This window comes from Neohortaea acidophila, assembly GCF_010093505.1.
Source record: "Neohortaea acidophila strain CBS 113389 unplaced genomic scaffold BDY17scaffold_2, whole genome shotgun sequence".
Lineage (NCBI taxonomy): Eukaryota > Fungi > Ascomycota > Dothideomycetes > Mycosphaerellales > Teratosphaeriaceae > Neohortaea > Neohortaea acidophila.
In genome coordinates, this window is record NW_022985511.1 from 136,552 (window position 1) to 154,139 (window position 17,588).

General features: G+C 59.1%; 6 protein-coding genes across 6 annotated transcripts; 3 read left to right on the forward strand and 3 right to left on the reverse strand.

Annotated features, from left to right (window-relative positions):
• Positions 1-12: 12 nt before the first annotated feature.
• BDY17DRAFT_290601 (reactive mitochondrial oxygen species modulator 1-domain-containing protein) lies at positions 13-1,087 on the reverse strand. Its single transcript, XM_033732536.1, has 4 exons — positions 874-1,087; positions 784-810; positions 614-734; positions 13-559 (listed from the first exon to the last, which is right to left on the reverse strand). Exons 1-4 carry the CDS (start codon positions 932-934, stop codon positions 412-414), a joined length of 357 nt encoding a protein of 118 aa, XP_033592526.1. The 5' UTR covers positions 935-1,087; the 3' UTR covers positions 13-411.
• A 425-nt stretch (positions 1,088-1,512) lies between these two features.
• BDY17DRAFT_68103 (uncharacterized protein) lies at positions 1,513-4,117 on the forward strand. The gene is made up of 2 exons (XM_033738606.1): positions 1,513-2,808; positions 2,861-4,117. The coding sequence occupies exons 1-2, from the start codon at positions 1,669-1,671 to the stop codon at positions 3,989-3,991; spliced, it is 2,271 nt and encodes a 756-aa protein (XP_033592527.1). The 5' UTR covers positions 1,513-1,668; the 3' UTR covers positions 3,992-4,117.
• Positions 3,994-5,533, reverse strand: BDY17DRAFT_68122 (peptidase family T4 protein). Its single transcript, XM_033738607.1, has 2 exons — positions 5,510-5,533; positions 3,994-5,459 (listed from the first exon to the last, which is right to left on the reverse strand). Exon 2 carries the CDS (start codon positions 5,407-5,409, stop codon positions 4,243-4,245), a length of 1,167 nt encoding a protein of 388 aa, XP_033592528.1. The 5' UTR covers positions 5,410-5,459; positions 5,510-5,533; the 3' UTR covers positions 3,994-4,242.
• A 122-nt stretch (positions 5,534-5,655) lies between these two features.
• On the forward strand, positions 5,656-8,690 carry BDY17DRAFT_68135 (uncharacterized protein). Its single transcript, XM_033738608.1, has 3 exons — positions 5,656-6,263; positions 6,326-7,283; positions 7,341-8,690. Exons 1-3 carry the CDS (start codon positions 5,904-5,906, stop codon positions 8,519-8,521), a joined length of 2,499 nt encoding a protein of 832 aa, XP_033592529.1. The 5' UTR covers positions 5,656-5,903; the 3' UTR covers positions 8,522-8,690.
• Positions 8,691-9,088: 398 nt separating this feature from the next.
• BDY17DRAFT_290609 (cytochrome P450) lies at positions 9,089-11,236 on the forward strand. The gene is made up of 2 exons (XM_033732537.1): positions 9,089-10,723; positions 10,783-11,236. The coding sequence occupies exons 1-2, from the start codon at positions 9,328-9,330 to the stop codon at positions 10,983-10,985; spliced, it is 1,599 nt and encodes a 532-aa protein (XP_033592530.1). The 5' UTR covers positions 9,089-9,327; the 3' UTR covers positions 10,986-11,236.
• On the reverse strand, positions 11,237-16,713 carry BDY17DRAFT_351004 (uncharacterized protein). Its single transcript, XM_033738198.1, has 3 exons — positions 15,843-16,713; positions 15,371-15,782; positions 11,237-15,310 (listed from the first exon to the last, which is right to left on the reverse strand). Exons 1-3 carry the CDS (start codon positions 16,233-16,235, stop codon positions 11,457-11,459), a joined length of 4,659 nt encoding a protein of 1,552 aa, XP_033592531.1. The 5' UTR covers positions 16,236-16,713; the 3' UTR covers positions 11,237-11,456.
• Positions 16,714-17,588: the final 875 nt, after the last annotated feature.

Sequence of the window (17,588 nt, forward strand, 5' to 3'; positions counted from 1 at the left end):
CTCTCGATATGTCTTGAAGCCTGCGGTGGCTGCCCCTCGAATTCACGGCGCATGGGCTGCAGAATCACTGCTTTGGAATGGTTATTGGCGTGCTTCCATGTTTCATACCGTGAAGAGCCAGTATCCCATCGTCTCGGCTCCGAAAGCGTCACCGCGCGGGTCAGCTCAAGCCCACATCAAGAAGCCAGGACAAGGATCGGACGAAGTGTGGACATACGCGGCTACCGGCAGATGTGCGCACAAGGTACTTTAGCCCCTTCAAAATATCATCATCTACAGATCCTCACACATCCCCTCCCCTCGTGATGGTTACACAGAGTCTAGCTGCGTACCATGAATTCCCATCGACACCAGGTCATGCAGCGCTAAACGATGGAGTGGTATATTTATACAGTGCTTGAACATCATCGCTCACTGCGTCTCTTCCGCCTTTGTCTTTTTGAATCGGGTCAGAGGCAGAACCACCGGCCTGCCATGACGTGCCTGCGCCTTTTGCATCGCTTCAATCAGGATCGGGGAGGAGTCGGTTCGGATTGTCATGCCAATGGACATGAAGAAGCTGCGCACATCAGTCAGTGAACATTTGACATTGATGAGGTTTGGCCCAACAAACCCAAATGTCGCGGCGGATCCCAACATGTACTGTCCCAGCGTTCGTAGCATGCCATTAGGACCAGGACCGTATCGAATGATGTTCGTTGCGCCGAAGATGAGCCCGATGATGAGTCCGACAGCTGGAGAGTGTTAGACATTGCCAGTTTTGAGAGGAATTGAGGTGCGTACTGCCTCCCATCATGGCGCCCATTCGTGCTGCGCATGGTCAGTACAAGTAATGCTACGGGTGGCATTTCAAGCTGCTGCTGCTCCACACACCTTTGTCATACCACGCAGGCCCCACCGCGCCCGGCTGTGAGCTCGTACGCACCGGCGGCATCTTTGGATAACGTGCGTGTCGATGCACTACTCAGAGGGAGGGAATGGATCTGCAAATGAGGATGAAAGAGCATGCGGTCTGCGAGGTACAGAGTACCTGAGGTCTCCCACGCCCGCAGAGGCAGGGCCCACCAATCGGCGGCGGGCGCCAAGACATCCGCTTCTCCACCTCTCGGAGACTGGGAAACAGACGGCGGCGCGGAAGAATAGAGCATCAACATCCACGGCCCATCGCCATTCGCACACTCGCATCCACCCCATTCGCCATCCGCCCAGACACAGCGAGGTGCATAGGCGGCGAGGAAAGCAGCATTGCAGTCGGGCAGCCGCGTGCCGCCCGAGTCATCCTGAACCCCGCGGGGCACGACACCTCCTTACCCACACCAAGCACCGCCGAGAGACGACGCGGTGACGGCGACTGAAGGAGAAGCCCGGCCGAGCTTCTTTTCTTCACTCGCGAAGGAGTCGAAGGCAGCTGTTCACTCAGCCCGCCCTCACTTCTCGGCATCAGGTGAGCGGCACACGACCACGCACGCACGCCGCCTTCCTCCTCCTCTTGACTGCTCGAATGCTGGTCGTCCCCCGACACGCCCTCCTTCTCCTTGAACACACCCATTACCATCATCAGCGGCACCTCGCTTGGCCACTGCCACTTCACGCTTTATCCACCGCGGCGGTGGTCGGAGAGAAGGAGCAAGACCATCGCTAACGGGTAGCCCCCGGCTACAATCGCCAATGACGGCAGTAGCGTCCCCCGTCCCCTTCCAACCTAGCACGCGAATAGGATGGACGTCTAATGCCAACGGCTTCGGCGCGATGAGTTCCGACGAAGTGAGCCGCATGTTCACTCCCGGCCCCCGGAAGCCCGTCCAACGGCAGAACTCCTCCTCCTCCCTCTCCTCCAACGGCTCCGCAAGCACCACATCCTCCTCCTCGACCATCACCGCGCCGCCCGCTACGCAAACGAACGGAGCAGTGAGCGTGACAACGACACCCGTCGAGGCTGGAAGCTGGGCGCAGAGGAAGAAGCCGACAAGAGGTCTGTGGCCACCCGGCGCACCCGGCAAGGCGGAGCCGGCAACCGGTCTATCAACTGCGCGTCCGCAACCCATCAATACCGCCGTCTCAGGCGCCACGCCCGTATCAGCGGCCTCGGCGCTGCACGCACCACTCCTTCCATCCCAGCAGATGGCGAACGGCAGCGCACAGGCCAATGGCGTCCGAACGCAGACCCCCATCGAACCGCCCGTCATCCTTCACTTGACGCCCATGAACCACACTTTCGACCGCAAGACCATTACCGTTCCATACCATCCCGATGTGCTACGAATTGGCAGACAAACGAACCAGAAAACCATACCCATGCCCACCAATGGCTTCTTCGACTCCAAGGTCCTCTCGAGACAGCATGCGGAGATCTATGCCGACCGGCAAGGTCGCATCTACATCCGCGATGTCAAGTCCAGCAACGGCACCTTTGTGAACGGTATGAGACTGAGTCCGGAAAATAAGGAGTCCGAGCCGCGAGAATTGAAGGAGCAAGACATGCTGGAGCTTGGGATTGACATTGTTTCCGAGGACCAGAAGACCGTCGTGCACCACAAGGTTGCCGCCAAGGTGGAGCACGCGGGGATCTACGGACAAGGCACCGATGGATTGAGCTTTGGCGAGCTGGATCCCACTGCGGGAGGTGGAATACTGGCACCACCGTCACAGTTGCGAAGAACGGGAAGCCAAGGTTCAGTGAACGGACGCGGCACCTTGAATGGAGCAGCTGGTCAGAGTGCGGCAGGTGTTGGAATGGTGAACCAGCCGCAACATCTGCGGAACTGGTTGAACCCCATTACGACGGATCAAATCATGAAGAAGTTGAACGTATGTATCCGCCGTTGAAGTTGTAGTCTACGCCCTGCTAACAGAGTTCCAGGCCGAGCTGAAATACGCCATGCAACAGTCACAGGAGCTCTCCCGGGCTCGTCAAAGCATCGAGGCCATGCTCGGCAACAAGGTCGATTCGCCGGTGCGAGACTCCAAACCAGGGTCGGAGAGGTTCAACCGTCCGTCGTCAGTCAAGTCGAAGACCGACTTGAAAGCGCACTTCTCCGAACCACCCGCACCCCCACCTTCGGTGCCCTTACCAGAGAAGCCTGACGTAGCGCGTGCACTGGCCGACCCCCTGATCCAGCCTCTGCTGAGACGCAACGACACAACGAAGCCGTCATCGGCAGACGACTCACCCACACGGCGTGATCATTCAAGCGACATCCTGCGACTGTGTGAAGAGCTCAAACTCGCCAAGGGCCAGCTAAGTACGCAGGGAGAGCGGATGAAGAGCTTGGAGCACGAACTCGCGCAGGAGCGGACGGCGCGGGAAAGTGCAGAGGAGCGGGCGCGAGGCCTACTGGAGCAAGGCGGCGAGCACAAGCCTCGCGATGAAGATCAGAACGGCGAGCCGCATGCCGTCGAGCCGTCACCCACAAACTCCACATCCAACCTCCAACTCCAACTCGACCGCCTTCGCGCCACAATGGACGAAATGAAGCAGCAGATGGAAACCTACAGGCAACGCGCGGAAAAAGCCGAATCAGAACGCGACGCCTCCCGGCAAACCCTAGCAGAGATGATCGAGGAAAAGCGTAAACAGAACGCCGACACCACCGCTTCCGCAGCGCAAACCTCCTCCCCCTCGTCATCAAAGAACAAACACACCACTCCAGGCACAAGTCCGAAAGGCACCCACTCAAGCACACAGCCGCACCTCAACGGCCACGCCGTCTCCCCCGCCGTCGCCGCCCCCTCTAGCCCCACGAGCGAGAACCTCCTCGAGCGAGCGGGGGTGGAGGAAGGGCAGCCCATCACGCCGGAGCAGGCGAAGATGCTGACGCGCTTTTTGACGCAGGAGGTGCTGAATCCTTCTGCCTCTGCTTCTGCTTCTGCGGGCGCGGAAGGCGGGGTGCTGGCGTATCATGGGCGCCCGATTGCGTCGGCTGCTGTGGTTGTTTTGATGGGAATGGTGATGATGAGCTGGATGAATGGGTGGGTGAAGGTGGAGAGGTGAGGGTCTTTCCTTGGTGTTTGAGTTTGTGGTGTTGGACTTGTTGCATTGGGCGTGCGCGGCGTTAGGGAGGTGGAAGCGGTTTTGGGCTACGAGATGGACATGGTTGAGGGCAGGCTGGGCACAGCGCGGCGACGGCGCGAGCTTCTTTCCTTTGTGTTTTATTTGTCTATACATCAGACGTGTTCTCTAAGCGCCTTGAACACGGATGCCGTGATGGCTTCAAAGCATGCTCAACCATCCTCGTCTCTCGCCTAAATCAGATACTTCTCCATAATCCGCTTCACCCTATCCAAAGGCAACGCCTCAATCGTATGCCCCGCCTTCGTCATCGTCTCAGCCGCGCAAAGCGCATTGTAAATCGCCTCTTCCGTCGCATCCGCCGCCCCCTCCATGAGCTCATTAATCGTATTCTCATCCAGCGCCTGCAACTGTAGGAGTTTCGGCTCGAAAGCGGGATCCTTGCCGCCGCCGATCCAGTTCCCGGCATTCTGCAGAGCGTCTTTGTTGGCGGTCGAGAAGGCGAGGAAGATGTCGCCGGAGCCGTTGTGGCCTAGGCCGCCGACGCGCGAGAGGCCTACTGTTGCGCGCGTTGCGAGGCGTTGCAATTGGAGGGGGTGCAGCGGGGCGTCGGTCGCGATGATGATGATGATGCTGCCGTCTTTGCGGGCTGTGTTGGGTTCTTGGTAAGTTGCTGCTGCTGCGGCTTTCTCGTCTTGCTCCATGAGGAGGCGGCCGATGGGCACGCCGCCGATGCGGAGATTGCGCTTCTTGCCGTAGTTTGCTTGCACGAGGACGCCGACGGTGTAGGATCGCTTTGTTTGGTCTTGGATGTCGTGGCCGGCGATTATGCGACTGCTTGATCCCGTGCCGCCTTTGTACTGGTGGCAGACCATGCCCGTGCCGCCTCCTGTGTTACCGAGCGAGACGGCGTCGCTCGTGGCGTTTCGAATGCCGGTGACGATGTGGTCCGGCGTGACGGCGAAGCTGCCCACGTCGCTGAGCTGGCCGTCCCATGTTTCCCCTACGACGGGGAGGGTGGGAGCTTCTTTGAACTCAGGCTGGTCGCGGCAGAGATATTCATAAACACCTTGATGCGCGGCACCGATGCCAAAGGTGCCGGTAATTATGATCGGGGAGTTGAGCAGCCCGGTCTCGGCAATCCAATGGCTGCCCGTTAGTTCGCCCGCGCCGTTGAAGCGGCATATGCCTGCATAGCAGCAATCGCGGTACCAGTGCTTGCGGGGCAGGATAGTGGTGACGCCGGTGTTGACTGCGTCGTGGGTATCTGAGGCTGGCGCGTGGATGGATTGAGTGTGGACTAGCACGCCCTCGACGTCGGTGATGCTGTTCTTGGGGCCGGGAGGCCAGACGCCGATTTGCAGGTTTGGGAGGACATCTCGAATGCTTGAGGAAGGCATTGGGGATGATGATGATGATGATAACAGCGGGAAAGGGTCTGGCCGCTTACCTGTGCTGGATCAGAGGACTGAAGGGATTGCAGCCCATAGCACTGCTTACATAGACTATTAGAAGATACTGACCATGTCGATGTAGGAGGAGAGGAGGTGGAGGTGGAGTTGTGGATGGAAGAAGCTCCGACAAGCTTTCCAGCCCCGCTACGCCGCTTCCGTCATGTGCGCCGGAAGATGGCAAGAGCAGCTCACAACCAACCAAGGCCTTGCCTGCCAAGTTTTCCCGCGACACCGTCGTCATTTCCTGCCTGCCCACGCGGACGCGAATCTGATAGATGGGTAAGGGTGGACGTGATCTTCTTATCTCTCTCTCGTCACTCTTCAACAGATTGACGCTTTCCGTCTTCTTTCTCCTCTCCTCTCTCGCTCAAGGATTGGTAGTGTGCTTCTCACGACTACCGTCAATGATCATCCGCTGAGCGGACAACAACCACGCCAAGATGTCTACCATCGACCCGGGTATTGAAGAGACCATCAACGAAAAGGCAGATCCTTCCATGGACGACAAAGATGGGGCGAAAGACGATGCTGCCATCGACGAGAACCCCACCAATGAAGAGGCGGCCAACGAGGCCCAGCGAACCATGGAGCAAGACGAGCGCGAAGACTTTGAATTTAAGAATCGCTGGTGGTTCGCATCCGTCGCTGCTCCGCTGCTCGCGGGTACCTTTGGTCCCATGGCCACCGCCTTCAACATCCTCGCCCTCGCCTACTACTGGAGGGAGTCCATCCCCACCGGCGTCCCTCCCGGCCAGGGAGAGAAGCTGGGCCACACCATTAAAGATCCGCCATGGAATACGGTATGTCCCTCGCCACCCACACCCAACCTCCTCTGTTGTGCGCTGTGCTGACTCCTCCTCAGGCCCTCAATGCCCTCTCTCTCGTGTGTGCCCTGATTGGCAACGGCTCCCTCCTGCTCAACATGGCGCGCAGGGTGAAATTCGAGATTGCACAGCCGCTGACCATCGCCGGGTACATGCTCGCCGGTCTGCTGTTGATCGCTGATGTATCCGCCATGAGCAGCGGCCCGCACTACTGGATCACGCAGCCCCCGCTGATCCCCAACTCGCGGCACGCATTGACCTCCGCCTTCTACTACGCCTGCTACGCCGCCGGCATCTACACCTGCCTGGCCTTCCTCATGTGCTTCACCGTCTACGGCGCAGTGGCCGGCAAATACACGAAGCAGTTCCAGCTCACCCTCTCCCAGCGCTCACTCATGCTGCAGACCATGTCCCTCGTCACCTACCTCCTCCTCGGCGCCCTGGTGTACAGCCACATCGAAGCCTGGGACTTCCTCACCGCCGTCTACTGGGCCGACGTCACCATCCTCACCATCGGCTTCGGCGACGTCTCCCCCAAGACGAGTCTCGGCCGTGGTCTCCTCTTCCCCTTCGCCATGGGCGGCGTCCTCACCCTCGGTCTGGTCATTGGCAGCATTCGTTCCTTGGTATTGGAGCGCGGCTCGGAGAAAATGTCGGCACGCATGCTGGAGAAGCGACGGGCAAAGGCGGTCAATAACGTTGACTCGAAGCGTGAGGTCGTCAAGATCTCCATGTTTGCCCGTGCGCACTACCGCATCGATCCCGACATGTCGTTGGCGCAGAAGCGAGAGCAGGAGTTTGATGTGATGCGCAAGGTGCAAAAAGCGGCAGACTCGGAACGCCGGTATTTCGCTCTCTTCAACTCCGCCCTCTTTGCCGTCCTCTTGTGGCTTGTGGGCGCAGTCATCTTCCAGCAGACGGAGTATCTGCAGAATTGGACCTACCTGGAAGCAGTGTACATGGCCTACGTGGCTCTGCTCACCATCGGTTATGGCGGTAAGCTGTCAATTCCACCCTCGACACCCTCATCCGCAAACTAATCCCCCCTCCCAGACTTTGCGCCAAAGTCGAACAGCGGACGCGCCTTTTTCGTCTTCTGGTCCCTCCTCGCCATCCCCTCCCTCACCATCTTGATCTCCAACATGGGCGACACGGTTGTCAAGTGGGTATCGGACATGACCGAATGGGTCAGCAGATTTACCGTTCTGCCCGGCGAGGAAGGCTTCCGAGCGTCTCTTCGTGCGGGCGGGGTCGATATCGTGCAAAGGTTCAGCGATATGGTCCACTCTTTCACAGGCCCGGGAGTCTTTGGCATCAGCCCGCGTGGCCCGGAGAGCAGCGTGAGCAGCTCCGAGTACGAGAATAAGATGCTCGACCGTCTGGCGGAGCGGCTCGATCACCACGTCGACGACGACGAGCGCGAGCAGTGGAAGAAGCTGAAGGAAGCAAAAGAGGAGGCGCAGGAAGCGAAGGAGGAGCAAGACAAGGCGAAGACGGCGGAGGAGGCGCAGGAGAAGGACATCATGTTCTACCACTACGTACTGTCGCGCGAGTGCCGCAACCTGCAGAAGATTGTCAACAACGAGCCCTCCAAGCAGTTCTCCTGGGCGGATTGGGAGTACTACCTCAAACTCGTCGGTGACCAGGATGACCCGGAGGATTATCCGGGGCAGAAACATCCCGACCTTCTGGTGCCGGAACCGTTGCGCGCCCCCGACGGCCTCCGCAGCACCGACCCGGTCGAGCAAAGCCGCAGCAAATCCGGCTCCGACACAGACGCCAGTCTAGAAAAGGAGTCCACCAGCCACAACAACGACAACGACGCACCAAACCCTCACTCAACCGACGGCAACATCGACCGCGCGACCTCCGTGCGGGAACAACTCGAAGCAAAACGCAAGTCCTTCGGCCGCAGCAAACACAAGCCCCCCACCAACCCGGATGACCTGCCCTACTTCCTGCGCGACTGGTCCTGGCTGTCAAACGAGTCGCCGCTGCTGAGCAACCGCTCGGAAGCGGCGTGGATTCTCGAGCGCATGTCGGCCGCGCTGGAGCGCGAGCTGAACCGGCATCGCAAGGGGTATCGCGCGACGCCGCCGATTGGGCTCAAGGACGCGCGGCGCCGGGCTTTGGCGAAGGAGGAGCAGAAGGCGGATGGAGGGGCGGAGGAGCGGGAGAAGAGGACGGAGCAGCGGCATTTGGCCAAGGCGGAGAAGGAGGAGGTGGAGGGGTGATTTTGGTTTTCTTACCTCTTGGTGGGCATGGGGTTGGGTGGTGGGGGGATGTGCTTTGCGTGATGATACCCATGGATAGTATTTTGCAGCGTTTTGAGCGTGGGCCTGATTAATCAGTGCTGGTCGGGACTTACTTGGGTCTGTGGTTGTTACTTGGGAGGTCATATACGGGTATGCTTCATGAGGATTACGAGAAAAGCGCTTACCGCAGAATGTTAGTTGTAGCTCTAGCACAGTCAGATCATCTGTACCTTGTTGTGTACCTTGCCTCCAGAATCTCTGCCGTGATTACGTGACAAGGCCGCCCGGGCTAAACCGACCTTGGCCGCATTTGGGTGATGCAGTCAGGCGCTCTGCAGTCAGTACTCGTCAGCGGTCAGCTTTCTTGCCACCAACGATTAAGTTGGCTGAACCGGTTGGATGCCACGATACTAGGTGTACATTCGACGAATTCATCAGAATATCTATCGTTCATGATCTTTGTCGAGGTCTGGAAGACGGCACAAATCTTTCACAAAATGGAGGGAGGCGAATCCAACAACCCGATGGAGACAGCTCAGCGCCCGGCTGCCGTCGGCTTTGCGGCTGCACCTCGAAGGAGCGCGTTGGCATTCCGCCGCGTCGCCTTCGCGACATCATTTTCCTCCATTTTGTGATTTGATGGAGCTCTGCCCATGCGCCGCGCTCCGAGTCCGTTGGTAACCGGTACGGGTCACACGAGGCCCTTTTGCAAAGCTTCCATATATACCTTTGCTGGGACCGGTAGGTTGTCCTTCTCCTACACGTCTTGACGTCCTTCCTCCAAGATGGCTTTCTTCTCCCTCTTCGAGGGCGTCTCGCTGCTCACCATCATCTTCGCTGCTGTAACGCTCTACTGCGCGGGATTCGTCTTCTACCGTGTATACCTGCATCCCCTGGCCAAGTACCCCGGCCCCTTCTGGGCCAAAGTCACCGATCTCTACTCCACGTACCACGCGTGGAAGGGCGACCGGCACCTGGAGTTCTGGCGATGCCACGAGAAGTACGGGAATGTCGTGCGCTTCGGGCCCAACAGCTTGTCCTTCAACACCAATACCGCTCTGCGCTCCATCTACGGTGCCAAAGGGAATGTGCGCAAAGCCGACTTTTACCTTTCTTTCCCTGCTACCAAGGACTCCGTCAGCACGCACAGCGCTATCGATCGCTCCGTGCATGGCCGGAAGCGACGTGTGCTGGCTCATGCTTTCTCGGACGCCGCTGTCAAGTCCATGGAGACGCACATCCTCTCGCACATCCGCCAGTTCTGCTCTAATCTCGGCGACAACACCCTGACCACCTACTCCGACTCCGAGAAGCCCAACACCGGCGCACAATGGACCCCGGCCAAAAACATCTCCGACCAAGCCAACTACCTCACCTTCGACGTCATGTCGGACCTCTGCTTCAGCAAAGCCTTCGGCATGCTCGAGCGCCCCGACAACCGCTTCGCCATCGACCTCCTGACCAATGCCGCCCGCCGCCATCTCATTTGCGGCACCTTCCTGCCCATCCACGACTACCACCTCGACAAGCTGCTCTTCCGCAAAATCGCGGGGATGCGCGCGCAGTACATGCAGTTCTCCAAAGCGCAGGCCGCCGAGCGCATGAAGCTCGGCCTCGACGCCGAACGCAAGGACTTCTTCTACTACCTGCTCAACGCCAAGGATCCGGAGACGGGGCACGGCTTCTCCGTGCCCGAGCTCTGGGGCGAGAGCAACTTGCTCATCATCGCCGGCTCCGACACCACCTCCACCGCCCTCTCCGCCGCAATCTTCTACCTCGTGCACAACCCGTCGGCCCTCGAGAAGCTCCGCAAAGAGGTCCGCGCCGCCTTCGCCGACGTCGAGGACATCCGCATGGGCGCCAAGCTGACGAGCTGCCACTACCTGCGCGCCAGCATCGACGAAGCAATGCGCCTCTCGCCCTCCGTAGGCGGCGTGGCGCCGCGCCAAGTCCTGCCGGGCGGAATGGAAGTCGACGGCCACGTCCTGCCCGAGGGAACGGTTGTCGGCGTCCCGCACTACGCCATCCACCACAACGCAACCTACTACCCGCAACCCTTCGACTACAAGCCCGAGCGCTGGATCAGCGGGTCTGAACCGGCTATCACCCCGGAGTCCGTAAGCACGGTGCAATCCGCCTTTTGTCCCTTTAGCGTAGGCCCACGAGGGTGTATAGGAAAAGGTGAGCCGTCCCCCGTTCCCTCCCAAAATACCCACAATCTGACAAACAATGATCAAAAGGCATGGCCTACGCCGAACTCACAATGTCCCTCGCCCGCATCATCTACCTCTACGACATGCGCCTCGCGCCCGGCTCGCACCTCGGCGAAGGCAGCCCCGACGCGGAGCTGGGCCGCAATCGACCCCTGGAGTTCCAGCTGCAGGATACGTTTACGAGTGCGAAGGATGGGCCGTTGGTGGAGTTTTGCAACGCTTCGTCGTGAACCTAGTTGAAGGCGAGAGTTTGATTTTCGGCTGCATCTGTTGGGAATGTTTTGCATGGATGGATGGCTTGGGGGTGGCATGGCATTGGATGGCGCTTATATGTCCTGATGGGATCTCGGTAGTTTGAATGCTCGGACGTGGACTGGATCCATGCACCATGATGTTTGGAGAGGTTTTGGTAGTCGCACACTACAAGAGAAATACGACTTGGTCACGAGTGGTGGAGTATAACAAAATCAAAGATTCGAATGTCCAGGCCTATATACCAGCACTTCCCCGGCCCAGCCCATCACGCCTCTTCTGTCTCGCCCGAGTCCAAAACGTTCAAGGTCGATCAAGACAACCTCCCTCCCATGAAATACAAAAGACACAAAAAAGGCTAGCAAAAAGTCGCCCCCTTTTCCCAGCGCTGAATTTCTTTAATCCGTCATTAATCCATCACAATCCCCGTCCCATGCCCATCCATCCACCTAATGCGCCGCCGTCGTAACCGCAAGCCCGCTCCTCCTCCGCTCCTCATACCCCTCCTCCCCAGCGTGCTCCTCATCCTCAGAATGCCCCTCCTCCTCCTCCGTCTCCGTCCGCTCGCCCTCCTCCCCCTCCTCACTCTCCCCGTAATTGATATCCAGCCCCGGATGCAGCACTTCCCCACTGTACGCTTCATTCCCGTCGTACCGATCGCTCATGCGGTGGTAGCTGCGGTTCGTCGTCTCCCAGTGGGAGCGCAGCGTCTCGAGTTCGGAAGCGAGGGAGTCGAGCGCTTGGGAATTGCGCGTGGGGTCCGTGGCGGTGGAGAGGGTGCTGTACGCGCCATCCGAGAGGCCACGGGTGTGCTGGACGAAGGAAGAAGAGGTGGTGTCTCCGCTGGTGGGGTGGATGTTGCCGCCGGAGGGCTGGTAGGTGCCGCCGTTGAGCATGGTCGGGGCGTCGCTGATGCGCGATTGCCGCCGGTAGTTGTCCACGCTCGACTCCACTTGGTCGAGGAGGAGTTGGACCTTATTCTCCGCGTCGCGCGCGCGGGACTCGAGACTGCTGTTTTGCTGCTGCAGGCGCTCAATGTCGGACTTCGTCTGCGAGTGGCTGGCTTGCAGCGTGGTGAAGTCGGCCTGCGCGGTGGCGTGGCGGGTGCGCACCTGTTGGATTTCGTCCTCGGCGAGGCGGAGCTGCTGCTGCGTGACGGAGAGGCGGCCTTCGAGCTCCGACATGTTCTTGAGATGCGATTGGACCTCCGCCAGCTCGCCCTTCAGCCTGTCGCGTTCGACTTCCCAGTCGGCGGCGGGGGCGTCGGCGGAGCTGGCGCTGCGGGCGACATCGCCTTCCTGGCTCGGCTTGTCGAGCTTCTTCTTAAGATCTCGATTCTCGTCCTTGATGCGCTGCAGCTCCTGCTTCATCTTGGAAAGCATCTTCTCCGTGCCGCGCAGGTACTTCACCGCCGCTTGGTGGTCGTTGTCTAGCGCCGCCAGCTTCTCCTCGTACTCGCGTCTCGTCGTCTCGTCGCGCGCGTTGACTTGTTCGAATTGCTGCTTCATTTCGTCGTGGCTCTTCATGCTCGAATCCAGCTGCTGCTCGAGCTCTTTCATGCGCTGCAGATCTGGGGTGCCGAAGCGGCTCATGCTGCTGGGGGAGTCGAGAGCTCGGGATCTCCGAACATCAGCAGCACTGAGGCCACGATCGCTCAGCACGTCGCGGAGCGAGGCGTGTTGCACCGCAATTGCATTCGTCTCGAGCACCTGGGTTTGCAGTTTCTGCTCGAGCTCCATCTTCTTCGACGACAGCTCCTGGTGCTCCTTCGTGACGGTTTGAAGCTGCTTGCGGATGGACAACCCATCTCGGCTGGCCTGCTGCTGGGCGGATTCCAGCCCTGCGATCCTCGCTTCCGCCGCTCGGAGCTTCTCGGCCGCCGTGTCGGCAGCAGCTTGGTTTTGTCGAACCATTGCGTTTGCCGATTCCACTTGCTGCTTCAATGTGCTGACGCGCTCGTCTGCTGCAGCACTGGGATCTACACCGCGCGAAGTCACCTTGTCCAGGCCGGCGAGGAGAACGCCGCGGTGGGTTCTCGCTTCTTCAGCATGCTTGCTGGAGAGTTCCTCGGCATCGCGAAGGCGGCGAGAAGTGTCGTCCAGCTCCATCGATCGAGAGTCGTGCTCGGCCTGCAGCTCTCGCAGCTGCTGCTCAAGGTCGGAGCGCTGTCCTCGTTCCTCTTCCAGACGGTGTTCGAGCATCTCAGCCTTCTCCGTGGAAGCAGCGACGGCATCGCGCAAAGACGAGAGGATGTCGGTATGGTTCTGCGTCTCGGCTAGCGCTCTGTCAAGCTGTCCGGACTTCTCTGTATGGTCGATGGCCAGCAAGTCGTGCTGCGACTTGATCTCTGCATGGCTTGCCGACGCTTCTCTCGCTTGACTTTGCGCAGCATACAATGCAGTTCGCATTTCCTCCATCTGCGTGCCGTGCGATTGATGAGATGAATCCAGCTCCATCGCCCGGCTCTGTGCTGCATCTGCATGCTCTTCAGCCAGCTGGCGTGCCCGTTTCTCATTATCCAACTCTTGAATCAGCCCATCGATCCGCTTGCTCAGTTCAGTCTGCGCGTTCAACGAAGAAGCAAGTCGGCGACTCATGTCACTATTCCTATCCAGATCGACGCTTCGCTTGCCCTCGCCGTCCGGCTGCGGGCTTCCCTGGCCGGCCAGACGAGTCTTTGCATATACGGCTTCACCGATGGCCGCGTCGCGCTGCTTTTCGATTTCCGCAATGCGCTCCGCAGCGCTCTTGCTTTGCGAGTCAATCGTTCCCTGCACACGTGCGAGCTCAGCCTTCATGGCCAGCAATGCTTCAATCAAAGGCTTGTCGTCTTCGCCAAACACATCCGGAGCCCGCGCGTCCAGCACGGGGGAGTCCGTGGACCGAGATTGATAGCCGGATTTCCGCGCCAAGGCCAGCTCGGAGGCATACCAGGCATTGCGCTTCTTGAGAGATTCCAGCTCTCGCGCCATGACGTCGTACTGTTGCGTGAGGGCCGGTGAGGAGCCAATGCCTGAGTCCTGCGGATCGTCTTCTTCGTGCAGTTCACGAGCGGTGGGCGTCTGGTCGGACGAGGACCTCGAGGAATCGTCTGCGCGGTCGGCGTCGGGTACGGGAGATTTCGAAGCAGCGGCTTGCGTTTGCGATGGTTGGTAGGTGTCGGGCTTGTACATTCTGGAATTCTCGCTGTCGTAGTACGAGCGGTCGGGGGGGAAGCTGGGAGACGATGGCAGGGCCTGCACCGGGCCGCCTCGAGGCACTTGACCTGTGGGCGATGCAACTCTATTCAACTCTTGAGCACGACTGGCATCGGCTTGAGGGCTGAGGGAGCGCTCCGGTCGACTCGGCTGTCGGGAAGCGGGGATTCCATTTGGCTTGAGCTGCTGCTCAGGCACTAGGGGCACGGGTCCAACGGGTGCAGGTAATTGATTCTGCGCCATAATGCCTGGAGGAAGTCGGGCGCCGCTGTTGTTCCGCATGACCTCTGCACCGCGTGCTCTGAGGTCCTCATTGCTCGTAAAGCGCTCTCGCTGCTGCAAGTCTCTTGGTGATGTCGGAGAGCGGCTCCCCGGGAGGCCGTTTTGTATTGCTCTTGATTGTTGTTGAGCGGCGGCAGGCGCAGCATCGGGAGGGTACTTGATTTTCGAAGTGTCGAGGAAATAAGCATACGACAGCTCGACGGGATCTCGGGGTGCGCTGCTCGGCTCTCCAGCGAGGACAACAATCTGCTTGCCCACGGTCGTCATGCTATGACCGGATCGAGGACTGGGACTCGGTCCCATGTTCTGAAAGGTGTACCATCGTCGCGAGCTGATGCGGAAGGCGGCAAGATCGCCAAGATCGGTCCCTTCCTCGGTTCGGCCTCCAAAGATGTACATGACGTCCCCGACGAGTGCTGCGGCGTGGCCCTCACGTGGCGAAGGAATATATCCAATGCACTCGAGCTGGGTCCAGGAGTTGGTTTGCGGGGAATAAGACCAGACATCATTGAACCAGTTGACACCGTCTGTGCCGCCAAAGAGGAACAGTTTATCGCCCCAGGTCACCATGGTGTGATTCGTTCTTGCCGGGGGGATTTGTCCGTGGGGTGGACCGCCGTCTATCGTATTCTGTATCAAGATTTCCCATTTGTTCGTGGTTTGCTGCAAGGCGTTGAGGTCGAATGCGACGAGATCGTTGAAAAAGTAGCCTTCCACTTGTCCTCCAAAGATGTAGATCTTGCTGCCAAGGATGTTGAGGGAATGGCCATATCGGCCCGGAGGTCGGGGCGGAGCGGGGAGAGCTCTGGACCATTGTTTCGTGGCTGCGCATGGTAGTCAGTATGACTTTTTCAAGGATGCTGCAAGAGAAGTCGTCGTCTTACATGTATTCAGCAGATACAGGGTGTCATCAAGCTGATCGCCCTCGTCCATCTTCGTATCGCCACCAAATACTATAAAAGCATTGCCGACCAAAAGACTTGCATGGCCAACTCGTGGTCCTGGACCTTCGGACGTCGTCGCGACCGGGAAGCAAGTCAATGTGCCCGGGCTCGCATCGACCATCCAGAGGTCTCCCTTGACCGTACTTCCATTGATGAGACCTCCCATCAGGTATATGGAGCTGTCTTTGCTCGCGATGGCGTTGACCGCAGCACCGTATCGAGGGAAGGGGTTGGTGTGCTGTACTGTGAAGGTGAGCGGTCGCGTTGACCACGGATATAATGCGGCGGTTTCGGGGCGGGGTTCTTGACGAAGCGGGTTCTGTACGGGTGGCGGCGGCCTCAGCGGTCGGGGCTGCATCCTGTGTCAGTTGACCATCGTCCCGCCATTGAGTGCAGTATTCTGAATACATACCGGCTCCATCAGTCTCTCCGGTGGACCAGCACTCCTCATACTCGGATCGCGCGCCATGCTCTTCTGCTCCGGACTGGCGGGCACCGCACTCTCAGGGGCAAACAAGCCCTTGTCTTGTTGCGGAGAAGTTGCTCCAATTCCATCTGAAGAAGTGCCAGACCGTATGCTCTCGGCAGCGGCGGGATTGAGAGCGTTGTTCGCGCTCGCGCCGGGTATCGGCGAGGATGATATCGCGGCGGTCGGCGCGCCATTGAGGGAGGAAAGTTGCGGGCTGCTGCTACCGCCCGGAACTCCATCGGCGGATCGCAGGTCGCGTGATGCAGGAGGGAGCGTGGTGGCCGCGCTCGCCCCGGGCTTCGCCTTGTCCTTGTCCTTTTTGAAAAAGAAGCTCATCCTGTCGTGCCGGTGCGAAGCCTAACAGCGTGCTGTGGCAGACCAGAGGAGCGGGAAGGGTCGCAGTAGATGGGCAATACTCCCGTGACGGCTTCACGACACTGCGCGATGGGGCATGGGTGTCAGGGAGGGCTCATGGACGGAGAGGGCGGGGAGTGCCAAGGTGGTTGGAATGTTCGTAGCGAGGCAATCGCGATGGCCACACGCGCACGGGAGTGGTTTCGCGTCGTCGAGGGTGATCAATCAAGCCAGTCAAAAATATTGCAGACGGCCGGGAACAAAAAAACGAAGGAGGCAATGCGGTGAAGGGGTCGTAAGGCGTGAGGTTGCTTGCGACAGTTTCAGAAAGGAGAGCGACACTCGTCCGGCCTGGTTCCTGCACCATCCGCGCTAACTCCATTGGGGCTGACAGGGGTCCCCCAGGCCTGTCGCAGCCCTTGGCGCTGGATGTCATCAAGACGAATGCGCCGTTCATCAGTCGAGCATGCCGGCCGGGCGTTGCAACTTCTACATACGGATCGTTCATGCATCTCTTCTCATCCGAATGCCGTCGAGTGGGCCGATGGCATCTAGATCTGATCGCCCGCATGTCGGGCAAGCGATCGAATGAAGCCCGCCTGCATTTAGGCTCGGGATCCGCAAACCTTCTTGCTTCCTCCCTCACCGAGTCCCCGACAACCACCTCTTCCGCCCTGCCGACAAGTAAGACATTCCAAACCACATCCGGCACTGAGCAATGGCTTGAGCGCCTTCATGTGTCTGGCGCAACGTACAATACGCATAGGCCCAGCAGCTGCCACCGGCTGTCTTTTACTGACTCGGCATCGGGAGAATGGAGTGCAGCGCAGTAGTGGGGCCAACGTACATCGCACCTGCCTCATCTACAAGCCTCGTACTTGCCGTGAGCAGCTCCTTCCCATCCAACGTTCTGAAATTGCAGCGGCGGCGCGCACGGAGGCCCGGGTGATGTTCGGAAGTGATAGATGGTGGAATATGTTAATTTCCAGCGGCCGCGGATTTCGCCTTCGGGCGATTCAGATGATGAGCAGGAGGCATTGAGGCCCGCCATATCTGTGAGAGTGATGTCGTGGGTTCGAGCACAGAGTGCCGCCCGAGTCACCGAGTTTCTACGCATGTTGCAACATGGTAGATGTTTGAGCGAGAGTACAGTGCACACGTATCGCGGCTTTGGCACGGCTCGAGGTGGAATCCCGAGCGTGTTGGGTACCTCTTCGGCGCGACATCAGATGGCCCCTCGAGCGGCAGTTTGAGAGTTGAGAAGAGAAGAGAGATGTAGGCTGCAGGCCGAACTCTTTTGCCCCAACGGGGTTTAGAAATCATCTTTTTGTTTTT